Source organism: Leuciscus leuciscus (assembly GCF_965113295.1).
Source record: "Leuciscus leuciscus genome assembly, chromosome: 2".
Lineage (NCBI taxonomy): Eukaryota > Metazoa > Chordata > Actinopteri > Cypriniformes > Leuciscidae > Leuciscus > Leuciscus leuciscus.
Genome location: NC_138726.1, coordinates 45,077,042 through 45,097,483, shown reverse-complemented (window position 1 = coordinate 45,097,483; position 20,442 = coordinate 45,077,042). Strand labels below are relative to the sequence as shown.

The following is a 20,442-nucleotide window of genomic DNA, read 5'->3' as shown; positions in this document are numbered from 1 at the left end:
AAATAACTATCATACAGATGATGTATTCAAGTAAACAATCTGTATGACCATTCTTTCCCTTAATTTCAATGATTTACAATCATTTAGACACCTTTTGAAACATTTCCATTAAACTACTAATAGTTTAAACAGATCTTTGTCTGTGCAAGTGGGAGAGAGATATATCTCATTGTTGAATTAGGGAATTTTGCTTCAAGCAAATTTCACAAAGAAAACAATCAAAGAGGAAGCTGGTGATCTCACATCTTATGTCAACATGTGGCTCACCGGATACCACCACTATTTTCAGACATATGACTCAGACATTCTTCTCAGATCACCAGTAGAGTGACCAAAAACACACACAAAACACAGCATTGACTTAAGGGACTAATCTTTAACTTTGAACTTCAACTGTAATGTTTGTTTTGGGAGATTTGTTAGTCAGTGTTTTGCTGAGGAGACTGTGAAAACTAATACAACACCTGTAACAGAAAGAAAATGCCTACATAATTATCAAATTAAAATATCTGTAAAAAAAGAAAGAAAAAAAAGAAATTGAAACGTATAGTTAGCACATACAGATATTATTTGATGCTGAAATTTCAAGCTGGCATTAAATGGTGTACATTGTTACTTTTTGTAGAAATCCTTATGGTGATAGTGTCACATTATCTAACTTGGTTCACTTCTGTTTAATTGTGCAGTGAGCTGTCCATGCAGTGGGGCCATATCTCCAGGCACTACAGCACAGACCGCAGCAGCTCAATAGGAAGTATGGAGAGTCTGGAGAATCCTCCCAACCAGGGTTACTATGACAGTCAGCTCTCTCCCATTGATCCTGTCATCTTCAACAACAAACGTGACTCTGCTTATAGCTCATTCTCAGCCAGCTCAAACACATCTGATTACACTGTTCCTGTCAAGCCTGAGGAGATCAACTCCATGGACAACATCCTCCAGGGTCTGGGTTCTTCCTGCAGGTATCCAGACGGAGGCCAACATTCTGCCTCCACTGGCCATGGAAACCAGCAGGAAGAACATCAACGCTCCAAGATACTGTCTGACAGAACTGCAGCTAAAGTCCGACCGTCGTCCTATAGCTGCGAGGAGGAACACTGTGCACCACCGCAGCCACCCATGAGGAAGGACAGCTTTAGGGCTACTAGAGGCCAACCAACAGATAAACGCTGTGTGTCTGCTCCTGTTGGCATCCCAAGTGTAACCAGCTGCATAGTTGAAGATCAACCCCAAGTCCAGGAAGTTTTGACAGGCAATGTTTATTTGAATGGAACACAAGACGATGAACAAGAATGTAAAGGGTGCACCACTGGAACTTATTATACCTTAAACTCTCAGAGAGATAGCAAAGCAACTGACTTTGAGAACTCTTCAAAATCTGTGGTGGCACCTTCACCTCCTCTCAGTCCCTTTTCACAAAGGAATATGGATGAGAACATTGAAAGCCAACTCCAACCAGAACATAATCTCCAGTCAGCAATGCACAGACACAGTGCACCTGAGAAACTTCTTGCTTCTCAGCTGTGTATGATGGATATTTCTGGCGACAAAAGTGATCATTGTGCATCTCCAACTTGCCTGTGGTCACAGTCTCCTCTTTATCTGAGCGATAATAGTCCAAATAAGTCTCAGGGCAAGTGGGGAGCAAGCCGATGTTCCACGCCTGGTTCGGTGGCAACTTCCGAGTTTGAGGATCCCAGGGTAGAGGAGGAACCTCTTGATTCTGGACAGAATCTGTGGGGGAATCCTGGAAATCCCACGGGGAATGGATTCTCCACCACTAACTCTCAGACTATTGAGAATAACATTGGTTCTATAGGTGTGGACACTCAGTTAAATGAGAATGGAGGAGAAGTAATGGAGGACAATGGCAATGCCACAAAGCAGTCGCAGAAACGGCAGTTACGTAGCTCCAAGTCGCGTCGCAGAAGTGACCGTTTTGCCACCAACCTTAGAAATGAGATCCAGAGGAAGAAGGCTCAGCTGCAGAAGAGTAGAAACCCTTGTGGTGAAGAGACCGTGGAAGAAGAGGTTGCAGATCTCAACACAGAGGCAGTAGCTCCTCCAGAGTACCGTCAACCCAGACCCCAAACCCTCCCAAGACCTCTTAACAAACCGCCCACTGCCTCCGTGCAAATATTCAAACATATACCTCAACAAGTTCTTGATACCACACAAGCTGAGGAAAATTCCAGCACCGGGGTTGTTGGCTTCCAGTCATCTCAGACCCAAACTCAGATCCCTCAACAGGCCAGACAAGTTTATGTGCATGTGGTGGAGGAGATAGCACCTGCAGGTAAACCACGGCGATGGCGTTGGACACCAGAACGCAAGCTTCAACCAGAAACTGAGCCCTCTGAGAGTAAGAGAAATGAGGCTACTGGACAGATGTGGTCTGGAAAAATGGTATCGACTAGAGGGAGGACAAATTCCTCCAGTGGCCGTTTAGGTCGATCAGATGAGAGTGACATCCTTCCCTTTGCAGACCGCAGGAGGTTTTTTGAGGAGACTAGCAGGAAGTTGAGTCAGTCTGTAACAAACTTATCAAGCCTGACAAGTCGAAATCAGAGGCTAGACAAGCCGTGTAGGCCGAACCATCCATCCTCACCTGAACCTATTGAGATGGCCAAAAACCTGGGCCGAAGAAGGTTTTCGTATCAAGATGTGCCATATGTCAACTCACTGGACACTGGGAGACAGTTTATGAGTTCCCAACAAGACCAAGAAAAAGTGATGGAGAGACAGATGCAGAGAGAGCAGGAGAAACAAAGAGAGCAGGAGAAACAAAGAGAGCAGGAGAAACAAAGAGAGCAGGAGAAAGTTAAGGAGCAAGAGAAGCTTAGAGAACAAGAGAGGGAGCTTAGAGAACAAGAGAGGGAGAATGAAAGATTAAGGAAAGAGAGGGAAAAAGAGCAACAAATGGTGAAGGACTGGGAGGAGAGGCAGAGGCTGCTACATAGAGAACAAGAATGGGAGTCCGGGAGAGAAACTGTTCGCTCTGAACACAATATAAGCAGTGACACAGTTCCTCAGTCTTTATCTCATGACGCCTATCGGAAGCAGCTGCCCACACCTCAGGTTCCTTCCTCACTGCAGTCCTCTGAGCATTTCTATAGCAAAACTACCACTAACATCCAAAAACCTCGCTCAGCGTTCCACCCAGTGTCCACCCAGCACAATCAGTATGATGGCTACCTCGTAAATCCACCCTACAAGGCCAGGAGCTACACCCCAACTGAGGTAAGACTGGGAATTCAGCATTATCCATTGTCTTAAAAAGGGATTGTCAAGTATTTCTGATCCAGGCTGTCAGCCAACCCAGGGAACCACTAATATAAAAATGCCAGAATTTAGTAATACTAACTGTCATTAACAAAATGAACTAGCATTGCAATACATTAAATTAGTGATTGTGGTTTTCCCATTTACCTTACTAATTAAAGTTACATAGAAGGATGTACAAGTATTGGGGGATACCTTTTGGATGTAAATGTCATAGTATGCACTATATATGGAATAGACATGCACATGCCACATTGTTTTTAAATTATTTATGCAAGTAAGAGTAAAGCTTTCCTCCTGCAGCTCAGTGTCAAATAACAACCTCATAAATTCATAATGAATAGCCTGTATATGTGCTTATAATGAATAGCCTGATGGAAATCAAACATTGCTGAAAGAGGGTGTGATTTGCTTTCTTTATTGTGGTTATTTACAGTTCTAGGCTTCTATGAGCTAAAAGATGAGTCCTTACAAATACATGTTGAACGTTTGATTTCTGTTATAGTTTTGAATTGAAAATAGCCTTATTGCATATGGGATGGAAATTGTGGTTTAGTTCCTGCTGAGCCTTTATTTAAAAATGCACCAGATTGATACTTTTATGTTATCTGTAAAAGATTATGTGTCGTCTTTGTGCATTGATTTATATGCGCACTGTTAGAACCAAATAAGAATGAAACCGTTTATACTTTACTTGAGCTGTTATTTTAAGACTCTTTGGTATAGTGCCATGTAGATGGGAATGAGACTGTTGTTTTCAGTCCTCAGTGCAGACTTATTTTAATATTAGCATTCATACAGATCAGGATATATTGAAACTGGCCTTCCTCAGAGTCTCAAAAGGCAAAATGTTGGCCAGAACTGTATACAAATCATAAATCGGCTCTAAAACAACAGGAAGATTGAATATGTATATTGAATATGTGTCAACAGTCACTATTTTTAATGCATGTCCTTTGGTTTTGAAAAGCATTTTAAAAGTTTCATCTTAAAACAGGAATTAATGCTCTAACTGATCGCCATTCTTATTCCTTTAGTATATTTAGATAGACAACTTTGTTGATTGATCCTTGAGGGCAAATTGAGGTAAATTCAAGAGGGATTTTTCCTTGTTGTGGAATCAAGCCAATGTACTCTAGATGAGAATCAGAGATACTATTCATAAGGAACTTTTGGATATCCCCACTTTGTGTGCTTTTAAAAAACTGGGCTCTAGATGGTTGGCACAAGTTTGGTAAACCAGTATTTGTTTGGTTCAAAGAGCACTCTTGCTTTTCTATTGTACAATTGAGCATGTTATTTAAACCCTTTTGACAGAGGCGTTTAAATGCCAGGGTTCACCTATAGCGGGTTGTTTCAGATTAAACTATATGCTAAAGAACAGATTGGCGAAAAGGTATAAAGTTACATAAATCACCATTTTACTGCTTTACCAATTTTGTTTTTCTTTGCTGTTAGAATAATGCAAATAGGGTTAGGTAAAAACATTATCTACTCCACTAAATTAATGAATTCGTCTGTTAAATATTTTTCAAAAATTATACATATATTTTAATTACATGGCAAATGTATTTTACAGGCCCATCCTGTGCGGGGACAGGAAAAAACAAAAAAACTAAACAGAAACTACAGCCTGACAGAGAGGTAAGAATTCCGTTTTTTATTGTGTCTCAGTAGATATATGCTGTTATTGCCCCTATTTTATGGATTCTTTACTTGTATACTGTACGTATCGTTATTGACAAACCTTTACTTAGAAGTACAGCATAACATTTCTTCTTCCACAGGGACTACTCAAAGTGTAAAAGGGGCTCCAAGACAGAAGAAGGTGCTGTTGTTCTGAACTTCATGGGTCAAGGTGGCAACAGCATTACAGGTGGCCGCACTGAGGAGCATCTTTTTTCACCCCTTAAAAACCGTGCTATGTCAGAGAACGACATTCGCATGGAGACACAAAATTTTCATAATCAAATTTCAAACACCAATGTCAGAAGAATGCGTGCGTCCACTCTTAGCGACCTGGATGAGAATGGAGTAGGTGTCGATGAGGTAAAAAAGAAAAAAGGGCCTCCGCCTCCTCGTCCACCACCCCCAAAATGGGAGCAGTTCCACAAGAGGCGGGCATCCCACCACAACCTCTTCTCATCTCCACCACTCTATTCCTCTCCCTCTTCCTCTCCACCTCGGCCACAGCCGTGCACGTCCCGGCCCCCCAGTGTGCCTGAAATGACACGTCAGCGTTCCTATAGTCTTCCTCCGAGGGAGGTTTCAGAGAGCCGTCACTGCTGCAGTCAAGAGTACTCAGTGGCTCCACCCAGCCCTGCTTTTACACGTCGGGCTTTTAAACCTGTAGCCTTGCCCCCAAGAGAGAGGGACGTAACCCTTCAGAACTATGACATGAGGAGAGAACATCATCAGCCTTTGCCACACCCTGAACCATGCACAAGGTAAAACATACCATCCAACCCCACGTATAATGACATATAAGATCCATGATGAAGAACAGGACAAGTCTTTTTAAAATTCTAGTTTAAAACACATGTGCTGACTTCAAGTGTACTCTTTGTATTCATGTTGATTTCATATGGTTTTGACAAACCATTTTCAAGAATTTGAAAATCTAAAAAATTGATGTGGTGTAAAAATTAAGTAAAAAGTAAAAACACTTTTGTGTTTTTACACTTTGAATACATGAGAGAACACATCTCCGTGTTTTTATTTATTTTTTTACGGAAATTATTGTTTGTTAGTTTTTAAACGCTTTTTGGAATATTAATAAGCAGTGAAACAGTAAAAATAATAAGATAAGACTAAGCCAAACTACTAAACTACTACTTTTATTTACTTTTATTTAATTTTTTACTTCATTATGATATACACAGTACCATTTATGGGGTTGGTAAAGAAGTCTCTTATTCTCATCTGCATTTATTTGATCAAAAATACAGTAAAAACCATAATGTTGTTAAATATTATTATTATTATTATTATTATCATTATTATTACAATTACATTTTTTTACAATTACATTATTATTTTAATTGTAATATATTTTAAAATGTTATTTATACCTGTGAAGTCAAAGCTGAATTTTCAGCATCATCACTTCAGTCTTCAGTGTCATATGATCCTTCAGAAATCATTCTAATATGCTGATGTGCTGCAAGAAACATTTCTGCTTACTATTTTTGTGGAAACCATGATATGTTTTTGTCGTTTTTTTGATGAATAGAAAGTTCAAAAGAACAGCATTTGTTTGAAATAAAAGCTATTTAGATAAATTTAATCGATCCTTGCTAAATAAAAGCATTAATTTCTTTCTTAAAAAAAAAAAAAAATTCTTACTGAACCTAAACTTCGGAGCAGTACTATTTAATTAATTGCATTTTTAATGGACTTTTGAACAAATTAACCTTAATGTCTGCCCTCTTTTAGAATACCTGTCCACACTGCTGCAGCATCAGATGAGCCTAGAGTCACATTGGTGAAGCCCATGTTTCCTGAGCATCGAGTTGAGTGGGACCGGTCCAGTCCTCACTACCCTGCACAGGGCACTACCAGGTCTCTTGAAATCCCAGAGAACAGCTTGTCAGCTGGGCTTGTGTATCCAGAATCCTACTTCTCCATGAACAACTACCACTTGCAGCCCCATCAAGCAGGCTTCCACGGAACAGCCCACAAAAACCAGATTGTTTCTTCCCGCAGTCCCAGCAGCGTAGAAGATGGAAACCTGCCCCTGGAGACAGACATCGATGAGATCTGTGAGAATGAGCGAGCAGGAGAAGTTCAGAGGAGGGAAGGAGAGGTCAGGGTGGAGATGCAGGGTTTTGCTCGGCCTGTTATGGTGCTGGAGACAGACATCGACAACATGCCCGAGGAAGGGGCTCCATCGGCTAGAAGCATTAGAGGATCGAGGAGCTCCCTGGTGGACTCCATTCTGGACGATAATTATGGTATATCTAGGAAGGAGCTGATTGGAGAGTTATTTCCACACAGTGTAAATACAGAGATAGGTGGAGAGAGCTGGAGAGGGGGTTACCCAATCAGTGGAGGAACACTTGAGAGGTACGACAATTTTCTTATAATTTATGTTTAAATGCCATGAATAGTTATGGTTGTCACGGCATGCTTTCAGTACAGAGCCACTAAAAGGACATGGACATGGTGATGGGAGGAAAAAAATATTTTGCGTTCCCCCGAGAAACTTTGCGTTCGCTCACAAAAACTTTGCGTTCCCCTGAGAAAGCTCGCAAAGAACCCAGAATGTTTACGAGCAAATGCAAGGTTTCTCAGGCGAATGTAAACTTTTTGCGGGGGAACGCAAAGTTTCTCGGGGGAACACAAAACATTTGCAAAGGAACATTGAGATTATTTTTCCTCCTCCAATCTCATATTTTTTCCCACCACCATGTCCCTCCATACTTCAGAGTAATCTAAAAAGCTGAAATATCCATGACCTTTTTTCTAGGCCCTCTAGACTGGGAACATCCACAGCACAAGTGTCACGATCAACCTGTTACGACACATCAGTTGACAACGCACAACTTCTTGCCAAGATTCGAGAGATCTCAGAGAGGAGAGAGGAGGAGGAAGAACTCAATTATAAGGTGAAAGATTCAGAAATGTATGGGTCACTTATTACACGCTTTGTAAATTGGTTCATAAAATCTTTCAATTTCGTGTAATTTCAGATGTGGCCCCAAAGTTCATGGACACTTGAAATGTTACTGAAGTACATATGAAACTTAACTTCACATTTCTGACGCTTTTTAAGTTACTTTTATAACTCAAGATGATTTTTTGGATGTATGAAGTCAGTTCCTATGAAGACGGAGTGCATCTCTAATAAATTACTCTTATCAGTTTATTTATTCAAAACCTGAATTGGAAAAAAAGTCACTATTAAAATTCCCACACAAAGAGCCCTGTATTTACATCATGTTAAAAATGTATAAATTAAACAATAAATTAATCTCCATTAAGATTGACGAAAATATTGTCATACTGTCACCAAATCTGCATTTATTTGATCAAAATAAATGGATATTATAAATAAAAATAGATATTTAATCATTTTACCCTTTTCTATTTTTATATATTTTAAAATGTAATTTATTCCTGTAATGTCAAAGCTGAATTTTCAGCAGCTGTTATTCCAGTGACAGTCTTCAGTGTCACATGATCCTTCAGAAATCATTCTGATATGTGACCCTGGATCACAAAACCAGTCACATGTCGCACGGATATATTTGTGGCAATAACCAACAATACACTGTATGGGCCAAAATTATCGATTTTTCTTTTATGGCAAAAATCATTAGGATATTAAGTAGAGATCATGTTTCGTGAAGATGTTTTGTAAATTTCCTTCCGTAATTATATAAAACATTTATTTTTGTGAGTGAATGCAGCACAATCGCGAACATAAATGGATAACTTTAAAGGCGATTTTCTCAATGTTTAGATTTTTTTGCACCCTCAGATTCCAGATTTTCAAATAGTTGTATTTCGGCCAAATATTGTCCTATCCTAACAAACCATACATCAATGGAAAGCTTATTTATTAAGCTTGTTTATATTTCAAAAGAATTTACCCATGTGACTGGTTTTGTGGTCCAGGGCCACATATGATGATTTGCTGCTTATGAAACATTTCTTATTATTATAAATGTTGAAAGCAGTTGTGCTCTTTTTGTGGAAATCATGAATTTAAGATTCTTTGATAAATATGAAGTTCAAACGAACATCATTTAATTGAATCTTCTGTAACATTATAAATGTCTTTACTGTCACTTTCGAGCAATTTAATGCATCCTTGCTGAATAAAAGTATAATTTAGTGGCTATAATTTCTGACTGACTAACCCCAAACTTATAGTGTATATACTGTGCATACTGTATGTATGCTGCTTCTCATAGTGAATGTTTACATTTACAGAAGCAGCTGATGGAGAGCCTTCGTAAAAAGCTGGGTGTCCTGCGTGAGGCACAGAGGGGCCTGCAAGAGGATATTCGGGCCAACACTCAGCTGGGAGACGAGGTGGAGAGCCTGGTGCTTGCTATCTGCAAGCCCAATGAGGTTGACAAGTTTCGTATGTTCATCGGCGACCTAGACAAAGTGACCAGCCTGCTGCTGTCACTTTCTGGGAGGCTGATCCGTGTGGAAAGTGCCTTGGACTGTGTTGACCCAGAGACCGGCCACCACGAGAGGGTGAGGAGAGATACAGTATGTTATGACCTAGCGATAAACAGTAGTCAACATTTGAAGTGGATCAAAACATTTCATCAAAGTTGTACATGAATTTTGAACAGTACCTGTTCTTGTCTTAGGACAACTTTTTGGATCCACTTCAAATGTTGACTACTGTATATTAATATTGGCATGAAACAGAAGTTGCGATAGTTTTTTCTTCCCTATTGTGACATATATCTGAGTAAAATGGCAGCTAGGTTAAGAAAAAATGTAGGACGGGACTTGATTTTGTCCATCGGGAATTGATTGGATTGTTGGATGGTTATGGTTTGCTATTGCTGTGATGTCATGTGAGTGACAGGTTGCCCCGCCCTCATGCCAGTAAACGCATCATTAGAAAAGTGGAGAGATGTCACTGCAAGAGGGAGGGGAAGTTATTATGATTAAAGTTTATGAGAGCACATCATGAATAAAAAAAAGAATGAAATAATTTACAATAAATACTGCAATATTCCATAAAAAATAAGAATTGACAATTTTGATTTCATGGTGACTTTAAAAGTTGGATATATAGTTTATAGTATACAATATAGCATTGATTGGTTGTATCTGAGTAACAAAACCAGCCCAATTGCTATTCAAAACCTGCCCAAGTTTGTTTGATTTGCTTAACATTTTTATTCAATGGCCATGTCTTATTCTCACTGCCTCTCTCGTTCTTTCTGTGATGTTATAGCTACAACTTCTGGAAAAGAAGAAGCAGCTGCTGGGGCAGATGGGAGAGGCTCAGGAGCTCAAGGAACATGTGGACCGGCGTGAGCAGGCTGTCGGCAGGGTGCTGGGATGTTGCCTGACCCCAGAACAGATGCGTGACTACAGTCACTTTGTGAAGATGAAAGCGGCCCTACTGGTAGAGCAGAGGCAACTGGATGACAAGATCAGGCTCGGCGAGGAGCAGCTCAGGGGACTTCGAGAGAGCCTCGGCCTGGGGCTGGGGGTCGGTCTGGGTTACGGGCATTACTGAGAAGTGCTTTAAATAATAGACATTATTTTAAGATTACTGTGTGTATGTATAACAGGATTTGAATGGGACTGAAAAGACCTTGTTCTGCAGTATGTTTCAAAAAATGGATATTGCTTTTTCACAACGATTGAGTACAGAAGGGAACAATTACCATGGAATGATGTTCAGTTCAATTTGAAAACACTACATCATTACTTGAAGTTGTCTGTTAGGACTTCAACTGCACTAATAACCGTTCAGTAAAGTTTGCGCTTACTCAGTTAACCTCAGACACCGCCAAAGAACGCATGTGTGCGTATACTTCTCATTGAATACAGCTGGGGGAGTGTCCATGCACTGCTATTTATTTATTTATGTGTGTATATAATAATCATACACACTATATATATCTCTGTCAGTAAATTAGAGAATCCTTGATTCAAGGTCACAGTGCTTTAACAATAATTTACAGCCTTACTCTGCATGTGTCTGATTTCTACTCTTTGGCATGATAAACATTGTTTAGTTCAAAGGGGTTTGTTTTCAAGTATTTGTATGTACATTGAAAACGTGTACATGGTTGATGCTAAAGTGCGTCTTTAAATCACAGAAGTTTCATTCTGTCATAACTGGAACTTTTCTTAAATTAAACATCGTGGCCTGTTATTGCAGTGTTTTCAAGAAGTGACCTTTTTTATACTTAAATTTCATATTCAGTATGCCTTATAGTACTTGCTACACCTTTCTCAGATAATTATTATTGCCAAAGATAAAGTTTATGTCTTGGTGAACATTAGAATATAAATGTGCGGTGCCTGTTTAGAGGAATGACATGCATAAATGTTTTAAGACCAGCCTTGCCTTACCAAAGCCCTTATATATAGACATGTTTCCTTTGAAGAGTTTTTAGTTAAATGATGCACTGTGTTTAACCTTATGTATCATCTCACGCTGATATGGCAACTTTTGAGGTGATTGCTACAAGATTTCCTTAACTTTGAGAAACTGGACATTTCTCTAGAAGTAAGGAGAATGCTGCTTCATTGACAATTTACTGCTTTGAAAGTCTTTGAGTTTTGTTTTTGTTGTTTTTTAACACAAAGGAGCATGAGATGAAGTTTATAAGGAGAGATTTAGAAGTTGCTGTATAGGAATAAAGAATGAATGTATGTATTTGGTTTCAAAAATGCAGAACAAGAAGGAAAATGTGCCTTTGTGCTTATGTTTGCTGTTTTAATTTTTCCTTCACTTTGTATAAACGTTATAGTTTATTTACTATAAACTCCTGTTCGTGTGTTGTATCATACATTGTAAACAGCTAAGCGCTGGAGATGAAAGGAAATATTTGGTCTATTGATAATTTCTTTCCTTTTTTGTGATTGAAAAGATTCATTGTTAAACATGTATAATTAAAAATAATATCTTATCAGGGCTATGCCTTTTCTTTTTTTAAATAAGTTTTACCAAGTTCATTCTGAAAAGGTTGTGTTGTGTTTAGGTAGCTAGCTGACATAACTTATGTCAGTACCATTGTTTTGTCTCAAGATGCATTCCAGTATTTTTTTTTCTAAGGCACATTTATAAAAAGCTACTTAAATGCCCTAATAGAACTAAGGCCTAATCCTGATTTAGTCTAAGCCCTGTCTGTAAAACCAGGCCAATATTTTGCTAATTAATTTTAATAATGCATGAAGATTTTAGAGGCTGTGGAGTATTTGTATTTTTAAAATCATCACGCAGTCACTGTCAGTCACCTAAAAATGTTAATATTTGAATATTAATAATCATTGTAATATTTAAGATTTGATTTAATCGGTTGATTGTCATTACGTAATTAATAATTAACGAGGGAGGCGGGGTGTTGATTGGATGGAAGTGAGAACACGAGCCTATTAAACCTACTTGGCGGAACGTAAATGTATAAATGAGGTGCGAGCGTTGTTTTTCTATTCTCAACGATTCATTGCTGGTTTACAGTGGACAACATGATGTTTGGCTTTGTACGAGCACTCAGAAGCACGAGATCTACACCCAGACAGCATGCCTTTACCCAGCGTTTCTACATTACTTCGAAAGATGCAAAAGGCAAGGTTGGCGTAGTGGTAAGTTCAACGGGAATGCAAAAATAAAGGGAAGTCGGAGTAATTTGAACAGTCGAACAGTTTTTAGTTTTATAAAAACCTAACTTACTCAATTATCTTACGTTATTACAGCATTTTCACTTGTTTGACTGTTCTAAACACACAGCGCCATGCATGCGCATGTTCCGCTCATTGCGTTTTTGTTCGAAAACCTTTTACGCGTGTTGAAGTGATGTCTGTTCAGATTGTTGCCGCCATGATTCGATTAATTTAGAATCTAAACATGTGCATTTAACTACTGAAATGGTCTTATTCTTTAAATGGAGTTATTTTAATGACATTATGTCGAGAGAGCATTAGTGACGCGAGTGCACATCCATGTTTGCTAGCACGCGGATTTTCTTCACTCTCGTACAAAACTGTACACGCGCTCTCAAATTTACAGTGCTTTATGATCTGCCTCTCCTCTTGCTTAAATATCCCAATACTGCGTGTGCGCGCACGCCACGAATCTCTGCATGATCTTGCACTAGCGGAAAGCTAGTCTCAAGCTCTGAAGAGTTATTAACCAATCAGAATACACTTTCACGACGAAAATGCTACACGAAGTCTTATTGGATAAGTGAACGGCACCTGCTGGAATTCTTTCTACAATCAAAGAATTACAAAGGATCTTGATAATTGCTTTACATTTTAAGGTTTAACAATGATTAATCGAATGTATCTTAGAAATTGCTCGGAATGGGGCGTTTTTTTTGTTTTGTTTTTACATATAAATGACCTAGTCTGTCTAGCTGTAACTTAGCTGCATCACTACATTGTAAAGACATTATTAAACGAACGATTTATTTAAAAACATTATCACTGCATATAAAAGTTCAATGTTATGTCAAATGCCTCAACGGAATTTAAAGTCATTGCAATAATTTCTACTAAAACAAACAGTGACAATAATAGCTAACAATTGTTTCATATAAAAATAACGGCATACTTGGGCAGAATAATTTGAGTTCTCGGTTTAGTGGTCTGTTAACTCGAGAATAGGGAACTATTCGGATATTCAGTCCGCTTCGTGAACAAATCTGGTTTTGTGAACCTGTTCGGGGGAAAAAAAAGTTGGACATCACTTGCATGCATGGGTCTATAGTTTTTCATGCTTGCATCTTTTTGCAAATATTGTGTACTCAGGCATATATCATTTCTCCCACACATTTAGGAGAGCATATTTGTGATGGCCTTTATCTCCATTGCTGTCCTTGGTCCGGCTGCATGGATTTTGTCCAACTCTACTGAATCCCACAGAAAAAAGCAATGAGGAGAGAGAACACTGCCTCTAGCTTGAGATTGGACATGTCTTTTTGTAGTGCAGTCGTTTGAGTTGTACATGATTCCAAGTGTAATTGATATTACCCAAACCTACTTTAGATAAACATCAGACTGTACTAGGCATAGAATGTAAAATGAGCACTTAAATCACTGCGCTGTCTATGAAATAAACCTAATTGAATCAATGGTGGTCATTCTTTTTGTTACTTGGATCCACTTCTGATTCCCGCCTCCATATCATCACATTCACAATTGATTTCTACAATCACAAATTCACTTTAGTCATGTGAGGTGCAAGTCCCTTTAATAAAACTCATGAAAGGCAGTGTAACAAAGGAAAAACACTAAAAGCAAGTTGACAACATTTACAACCACAAAAAAAACTACTGTACAACCCTAATGCTGCCATTTGATGCAGTGTCAGTTTTTCTGCGATTTAAGTTTCGTCTGTACTGGAAAAAATTATACATTTTGTAATGAGAAACCTGGAGTGAAAACTTTATTGTGATTAATCATAGCAAAGTCTTGCATATGTATGACTCAACTTGGCTGTAGAACTGGGATGGTTTCTTGACAATGGAATCACAGAATATATAGAGCATCACTTATACAGGATGTCATAATGGCCTGGGCGGTAGAGCAGAAAGATCCGTGGCTCACTTCCTTCAGGGAAGACATGATTGTTCACCGTTCCACCCTCTCCTCTGTCCATGTATTCCACTAATATGGGCACGTTCAGTGCCTGTGCTAAGGCTATGATATGGATGTGGTCGCTTTCTTTCGACATGGGTTCCACCTCCTAAAAATAAATAAAACATTGACTATTAGACCAAGTATAATCAGTAATGCTTTGACTCCTGATTAATGTAGCTCAACGGGGCTGTTTTTAGGCATAGACACCTACACTCCCATGTAAACAGAACACTTCATTTCATAAATTCACCACATGCTAGTGTTTCATTCTCGTGGAAATAAAATCTGAAGGTCAGTTACATTCCAACATCTATCTCTTATGAAATATTTTAAATCATATCCTTAACTAATTAAAATAATATACACTGATAAGCCAAAACACTATGACCAGTCACAGCTGAAGCAAATATTGTTGATCACGTAACAATGCCACATTTTAAGGTCTGGGTTAGATGGTAAGCAAACAATCGGTTCACGTAATCAACGTGTTGGATGCAAGAGAAATGGGCAAAAATAAAGATATTAGCGACTTTGACATGGGCCAAATTATGGCAAGGCGACTGGATCAGAATATCTCTGAAACAGCCAGGCTTGTGGGTTGTTCCCGGTCAGCAGTGGTGAGAAATTACCAACAGTGAACAGAGGAGGGACAAACCAAAAACCGGCGCCCAACGCTTATCGATACATGAAAGCAATAAAGGCTATCACAAAATTTTAATGATGGTTATGGAAGGAATGTGACAACACGGTGCATCGCACTTTGCTGCATATGGGGCTGCGTAGCCACCGACCAATCAAGAGTGCCTATGATGAGCCATGTCTTCCACCGAAAGCACCTACAATGGGCACACGAGCATTGGAACTGGACCTTGGAGCAATGGAAGAAGGTCGCCTCGTCTGATGAGTCCCGTTTTCTTTTACATCACGTGGACGGCCATGCGCATGTGTGATTTGAGGAACATGATGAAGAGTTCAAGGTGTTGCCCTGGGGTCTATTCTTCGTACCTCGCTTAATAAATCAGAGATGATTTGACAGATGCCAGATCGTAATAACTGATCTCTGGCTAATTTGGTTCTTCAAACAAATATGTGGATTTGATTAAAATATCTGGATTAAGTTGTCTGGGATTACAGCGCGTTCTTGTGTTCATTGGAAAGGGCAGATATGTCAATACTCGAAACCATGATCAGCAATGCAGCGATTGGCTGGCGGCAAGACAGCAACGTAATGACATCATATTAAAAAAAGAACACCACACACCTGACAAAAAAATGTCTGGACCTTCATAAGGAAACAGCCAAGCGACCAAAGCGACATAAAAGTTATAACAGATAAGTAAAATGTGTACTGTTTGTTTACTAAATGATTCCCAATTATTTCATGATTTCTAGTATTTGTACAGGCTTTACATTTTTATTGTAATGTTGTAATCAGCAATTCATTTACTTTTACCTGTGAAGCAGATTTGTTGTGACAGCATTAATTAAAATTTGACAGCACAGTTTGAAAGCAATTTTTACTAAGTTATCTGCATCTCCTGTGCTGCACTTAAAAAGATGCAATCAAATCTTGTTTACATGAAATAAGCCTGAGTTTACGGACTTGTTGCTGTGACAGCAACTCCGGGATGAGCTTTGAAGAGCCTAACAATGCTGGATCATGTCAAATCATCAACAGTAAAATCAAGATAAGTGAGTAATCAACGTACGAGAGCAGGCCCCTGGCCTCCAAATTCCCCAGATCTCAATCCAACTGAGCATGTGTGGGATGTGCTGGATCAACAAGTTCGATCCACACCTCGCAACCTACAGGACTTGAAGGATCTGCTGAAAACGTCTTGGTGCCAGATACCACAGGACAATTTCAGGTGTCTTGTAGAGTCCATACCTCAGCTAGTCGGTGCTGTTTTGGCAGCACGTAGAGGACCAACAGCATATTAGGCATAGCCCATAATGTTTTGGCTCATCTGTATAGAAGTTCCATCAAAAGCATATTATAATTAAGATGTCAAAAACAAACTAGCTCACAAGTAATAATCTTTTCACCTGCTGGCAAAACTCTTTGACAGAGCGGCCGCCCTCAATGAAGTGCTGAAAGAACACGTGCTCCCGCTGCAGGTATCCAGAGGTGAGAAGCCTCAGGTAAACCACTATGTAGTCAGACACGCTCTGGTCATTGAAGGAGTTAAGCAGCTCTCCAAGTGATTGCTGCTTTTCACACAGATCAATCAAGTCCATGAACTGACAAAGGAGAGAAACGACAGTGAGCATCAACTTACTACAGTCAGCATGATTCTAGTAAAATTACAGGATTTAAGCCTTGAGTTTTGAATATAAGGCAGCAGCATAGCTTTTAAATGATACATTTTCCAACTCACAGTGTTGTGAAAGTCCTCAATAGTGAACTCAGTGAAGCCCTGATTTACAAGGTCCAGTTTGCTCTTAGCTGCCACAGCTTTGAACCTATAGTGCCAAAAATGAGATAGGATTGATAAATAGGCATTCAATAAACTGGTTTATCCACTGCTAAAACAATGACAGAAAGTAAAACAATATATACAATTAGAGGTGGGCGATCTGACGATTTTATATTGTGATCGATCTTGAAGACGTCCACAATCTACTTTTCAAAAGAATAGCAGAGATTGTGGTCTTTTATGTCCTCGTAATGTTAAAAATACAGCAATGACTTCCTACTATATGGTTGTGCTGACTGGCCAAAGTATATCATGTGTCTTTCATGTGTGGTGACGCATGAAAAACAGCAGTAGGGCCGTGTGATGAACCAAGTTTCAACAATTATGAAAACGTGATAATCATGTTAAAATGATCATTGTGCCGCATGCTGTTTCTTTCCTTTAAAGCGGTGTTTCGCCCCTCAAAAGCCTAAACTTAAAGGAGAACTCGGTAACTCTAGCGAACTCTTGTCACTTCTTCGCTGATTTTCCCTTTTGTTGTCGCATGTTTTCCCCACGAGCTCCCCCTACAGCTGTGGGGGGGTGTATATTTCACAACACAGTCGTAAAAAACTCATTTGCGGCGGCCTCCTCCCCCTCTCTACCGCTGCTCATGTGCGTTTGTTTTGATCGGAGCAAGCCAACTGTATCGCGTGGAGCTATGTCTACCGAGGTGGGTAATCTGGTAATACATCATACATGCGTGTGTGTTTATGTCGAATTGCCGTAAAGCAATTTGTGTTTCGCGCTCGTTCTCGTTCTAGTTCTCGCTTATCACGAGACTTCCAATTTCTAACTTGCCGGGACGGTAGTGTTGCAAGTTGCAAGGTTGGTTTTCCGCCTGGGAACGCTGGGGGGAGCGGGGAAAGTCACCAATATCACCAGAACAGGTTGTTTAACCATCCAAATGATTTCTAGACAGTTATATTAAGTTAAAAAAGTTACCAAGTTCTCCTTTAACGTCCAATTCAGTCAAATCATGTAACATGACTGCCGTAAAATGCAGTCTACTGCAGGACATGCTTTATTTTATAAAGTACATTAAACTGCAAAAGAGACTGATCCCTACGTGCTTTGTGCACGCGCTGCGAGACGGAGCAGAACATGGTCGAGCAAAGGATACTCAGGGATTCAGATGCATGCAAACGGTCAAATATACACCAAAATATATCAAAATGTATGTCTTGACAAGTATTTACATAAAGACAGTAAGTTATTTCTTAAGTGAATAAACAGTTGGGAAAGAAATTGGATGCATGTCATATTAGATCCATGCATTCGGTCTTAAAGACTATGTGGTGTTTTTAAGTTCAACTCAGAGTTTAAATACTATTTTGACAACTGATTGTTGAATGCAATGTGTTTTAAATTATGCAAATAGATAAGTCCATAGGGTTGTTCCAGTCTGGATATTCTCAAGAGTACATCTCAAAATTGAGAAGATCGCGATTCAGAACGTGGATCGCAATGTTCATTTGGGAAGATCGCCCACCATACATAATACACAAAATTGCACTTCACGTAACTAAGGTTGCTGCTATCTCCTGAATTGGTGTATAATTTCCAAACAAAGGCAATGATATCTGCTTTAAGCAACCCAGAAAAACAGTAAAACTACCTTTGCAGCTCTTTGCTGTCTTCCAGTAGTGTCTCCAAATGTGCAAATCCAAAAGCTCTGTAGAAACAATTTCCATCCGGCCGTGTCTTCCGAATGCGCGCATACTTTTTGTGAAGGTCCTATGAACAAGACGCATGTAAGATAAACATTTATACAGAAGGTTTCAGGCACTTGCTAAGTAAGCTCATGAAACTGTAGTGACCTTTATCTTGAGCTGGTAAATGGTGTCCTCTGCAGCATATTCACCCTTAAGCACAGAGAGATCTTGTATGTCCGACACTAAAGGGTTAGTGGTGGCTATCTATCAAAACAAAACACACACAATAAGAGGGATAGTTCATTTACTCACCCTCATATTGTTCCAAACATGTGTGACTTTCTTTCTTCAGTGGCATACAGAGCAGCTCTGCTCTTTTCCACAAAATGAATGTGAATAGGGAAAGATGCTGTCAATCTCTACAAAAGCAATTCAAATGACTTTTATGCTATAAGTCTAAAGGGAGGTTCACACCAAGAATGATAAATATAATGATAAAGGTTTTTTTTTTTTTACTTTAAAGACAATAACGCAGTCCAGACCACAACTATAACAATATCACAGAGAAACGATAGGATTTGACTTTATGACTTTAAAGAGGTCAAGCATTTAAAGCAGCAGACAACATAACTCTGCAGCATGGTTAGAATAAACTGAACATTCTTGTCAGTTGGCGTGTTATAACTTATAATAATCATTTTTTGGTGTAAACAGGCCTTCAGGCAATTCCATTTGATGATGTTAATGACAGAAATGACATGCTTAATCTTTAAATTAGGACTGTTTAAAGCCATGGTATAGGTTCAGAAGACTCCAGCATACATATTGTATAGACTACTTTGAGCCAGGGGGTTTTAATTTTAATTTTGGAGTGTGATAGCACATCTCCTTAATTGTATAGAATAAAAAAAGAGAGTGGCTACATCTTGAGAACAACTCAATAAAAAAAAATAAAAAAAGGGTATTTTGACAACAGTTACCATTACAAGGCTTCTTTTAAATGAGACTTTTAGTCATTACTCTGATCCCTCACCTCTTGCTGAATGCGGTCCTGTTGTGCCATTATGGCTTCGTCATGTGCGAGGCAGTTCACTCCTGCAAAAACGATAAAAGTCATAAAAGTTTTAGAAACCTGCCACACAAGAACTGGACCTGACCCAGTTGACAGTTGCTAATACTGGAGATCAGTTCTTTCCCCTCGCTGATTCTCTTGTCATTTCACGATCCGACGAAATGTAAACAAAGTCGCTTGTAATGAGTCCGTAACCGTTACCATACAACAACAATACAAATACATATACCACTTATTTAATATACTGAGTGAATGTAAGAAATATAAGAGAATATTATAGTCTACAGCTGATTGGCAAAATAGGGCTACAATTCATTTTTTTGTTTAAAATAAAAGCGTAAAATAAAATATTTTCCTAACGAAAATTTGACAAAAAAAATGTTAGGAAGGCTGTTTTTTTGTTGTTGTTGTTAGATGAGCCCAGTTAACTCTTTGTGCAGCTAATGCTCCTGCTCTGCATTCCTCCTCCTGCTCGTGCAGCAATCAAAACATATTCTTTGCCCTAATGCAAGCTCCGTCGTGCAGATGTTTTGTTTTCGCGTGCCACTAATCTTTAAAACTGCGCGAGGAAATGTTATTTTTGCACTTACCCTCCATCTCTACCTGTGATGATTCTTGCTGCTCATCCGCCATCTTGATCGAGTTCTTCTTCCACCGCCCCCCCTCTCTCATGTACATTTCC

General features: G+C 39.1%; 2 protein-coding genes across 9 annotated transcripts in view; one reads left to right on the top strand and one right to left on the bottom strand.

The window, feature by feature from the left end:
• shroom4 (shroom family member 4) overlaps positions 1-11,908 on the top strand; it is a 50,228-nt gene extending 38,320 nt beyond the window's left edge. For 7 of the 8 annotated variants that reach the window (XM_082158757.1, XM_082158756.1, XM_082158760.1 and 4 more), the window contains 7 exons: positions 687-3,240; positions 4,862-4,926; positions 5,070-5,729; positions 6,718-7,347; positions 7,751-7,889; positions 9,220-9,492; positions 10,211-11,908. In XM_082158757.1, coding sequence (XP_082014883.1) covers positions 687-3,240; positions 4,862-4,926; positions 5,070-5,729; positions 6,718-7,347; positions 7,751-7,889; positions 9,220-9,492; positions 10,211-10,498 — 4,609 coding nt within the window. In that variant the 3' untranslated portion in view covers positions 10,499-11,908. The remainder of the gene's footprint in view (positions 1-686; positions 3,241-4,861; positions 4,927-5,069; positions 5,730-6,717; positions 7,348-7,750; positions 7,890-9,219; positions 9,493-10,210) is intronic. The other variant, XM_082158759.1, reaches the window with a different exon arrangement.
• A 2,263-nt stretch (positions 11,909-14,171) lies between these two features.
• Positions 14,172-20,442, bottom strand: otub1b (OTU deubiquitinase, ubiquitin aldehyde binding 1b). Its single transcript, XM_082159080.1, has 7 exons — positions 20,351-20,442; positions 19,722-19,783; positions 18,854-18,952; positions 18,652-18,770; positions 16,956-17,040; positions 16,624-16,818; positions 14,172-14,683 (listed from the first exon to the last, which is right to left on the bottom strand). The coding sequence occupies exons 1-7, from the start codon at positions 20,436-20,438 to the stop codon at positions 14,486-14,488; spliced, it is 846 nt and encodes a 281-aa protein (XP_082015206.1). The 5' UTR covers positions 20,439-20,442; the 3' UTR covers positions 14,172-14,485.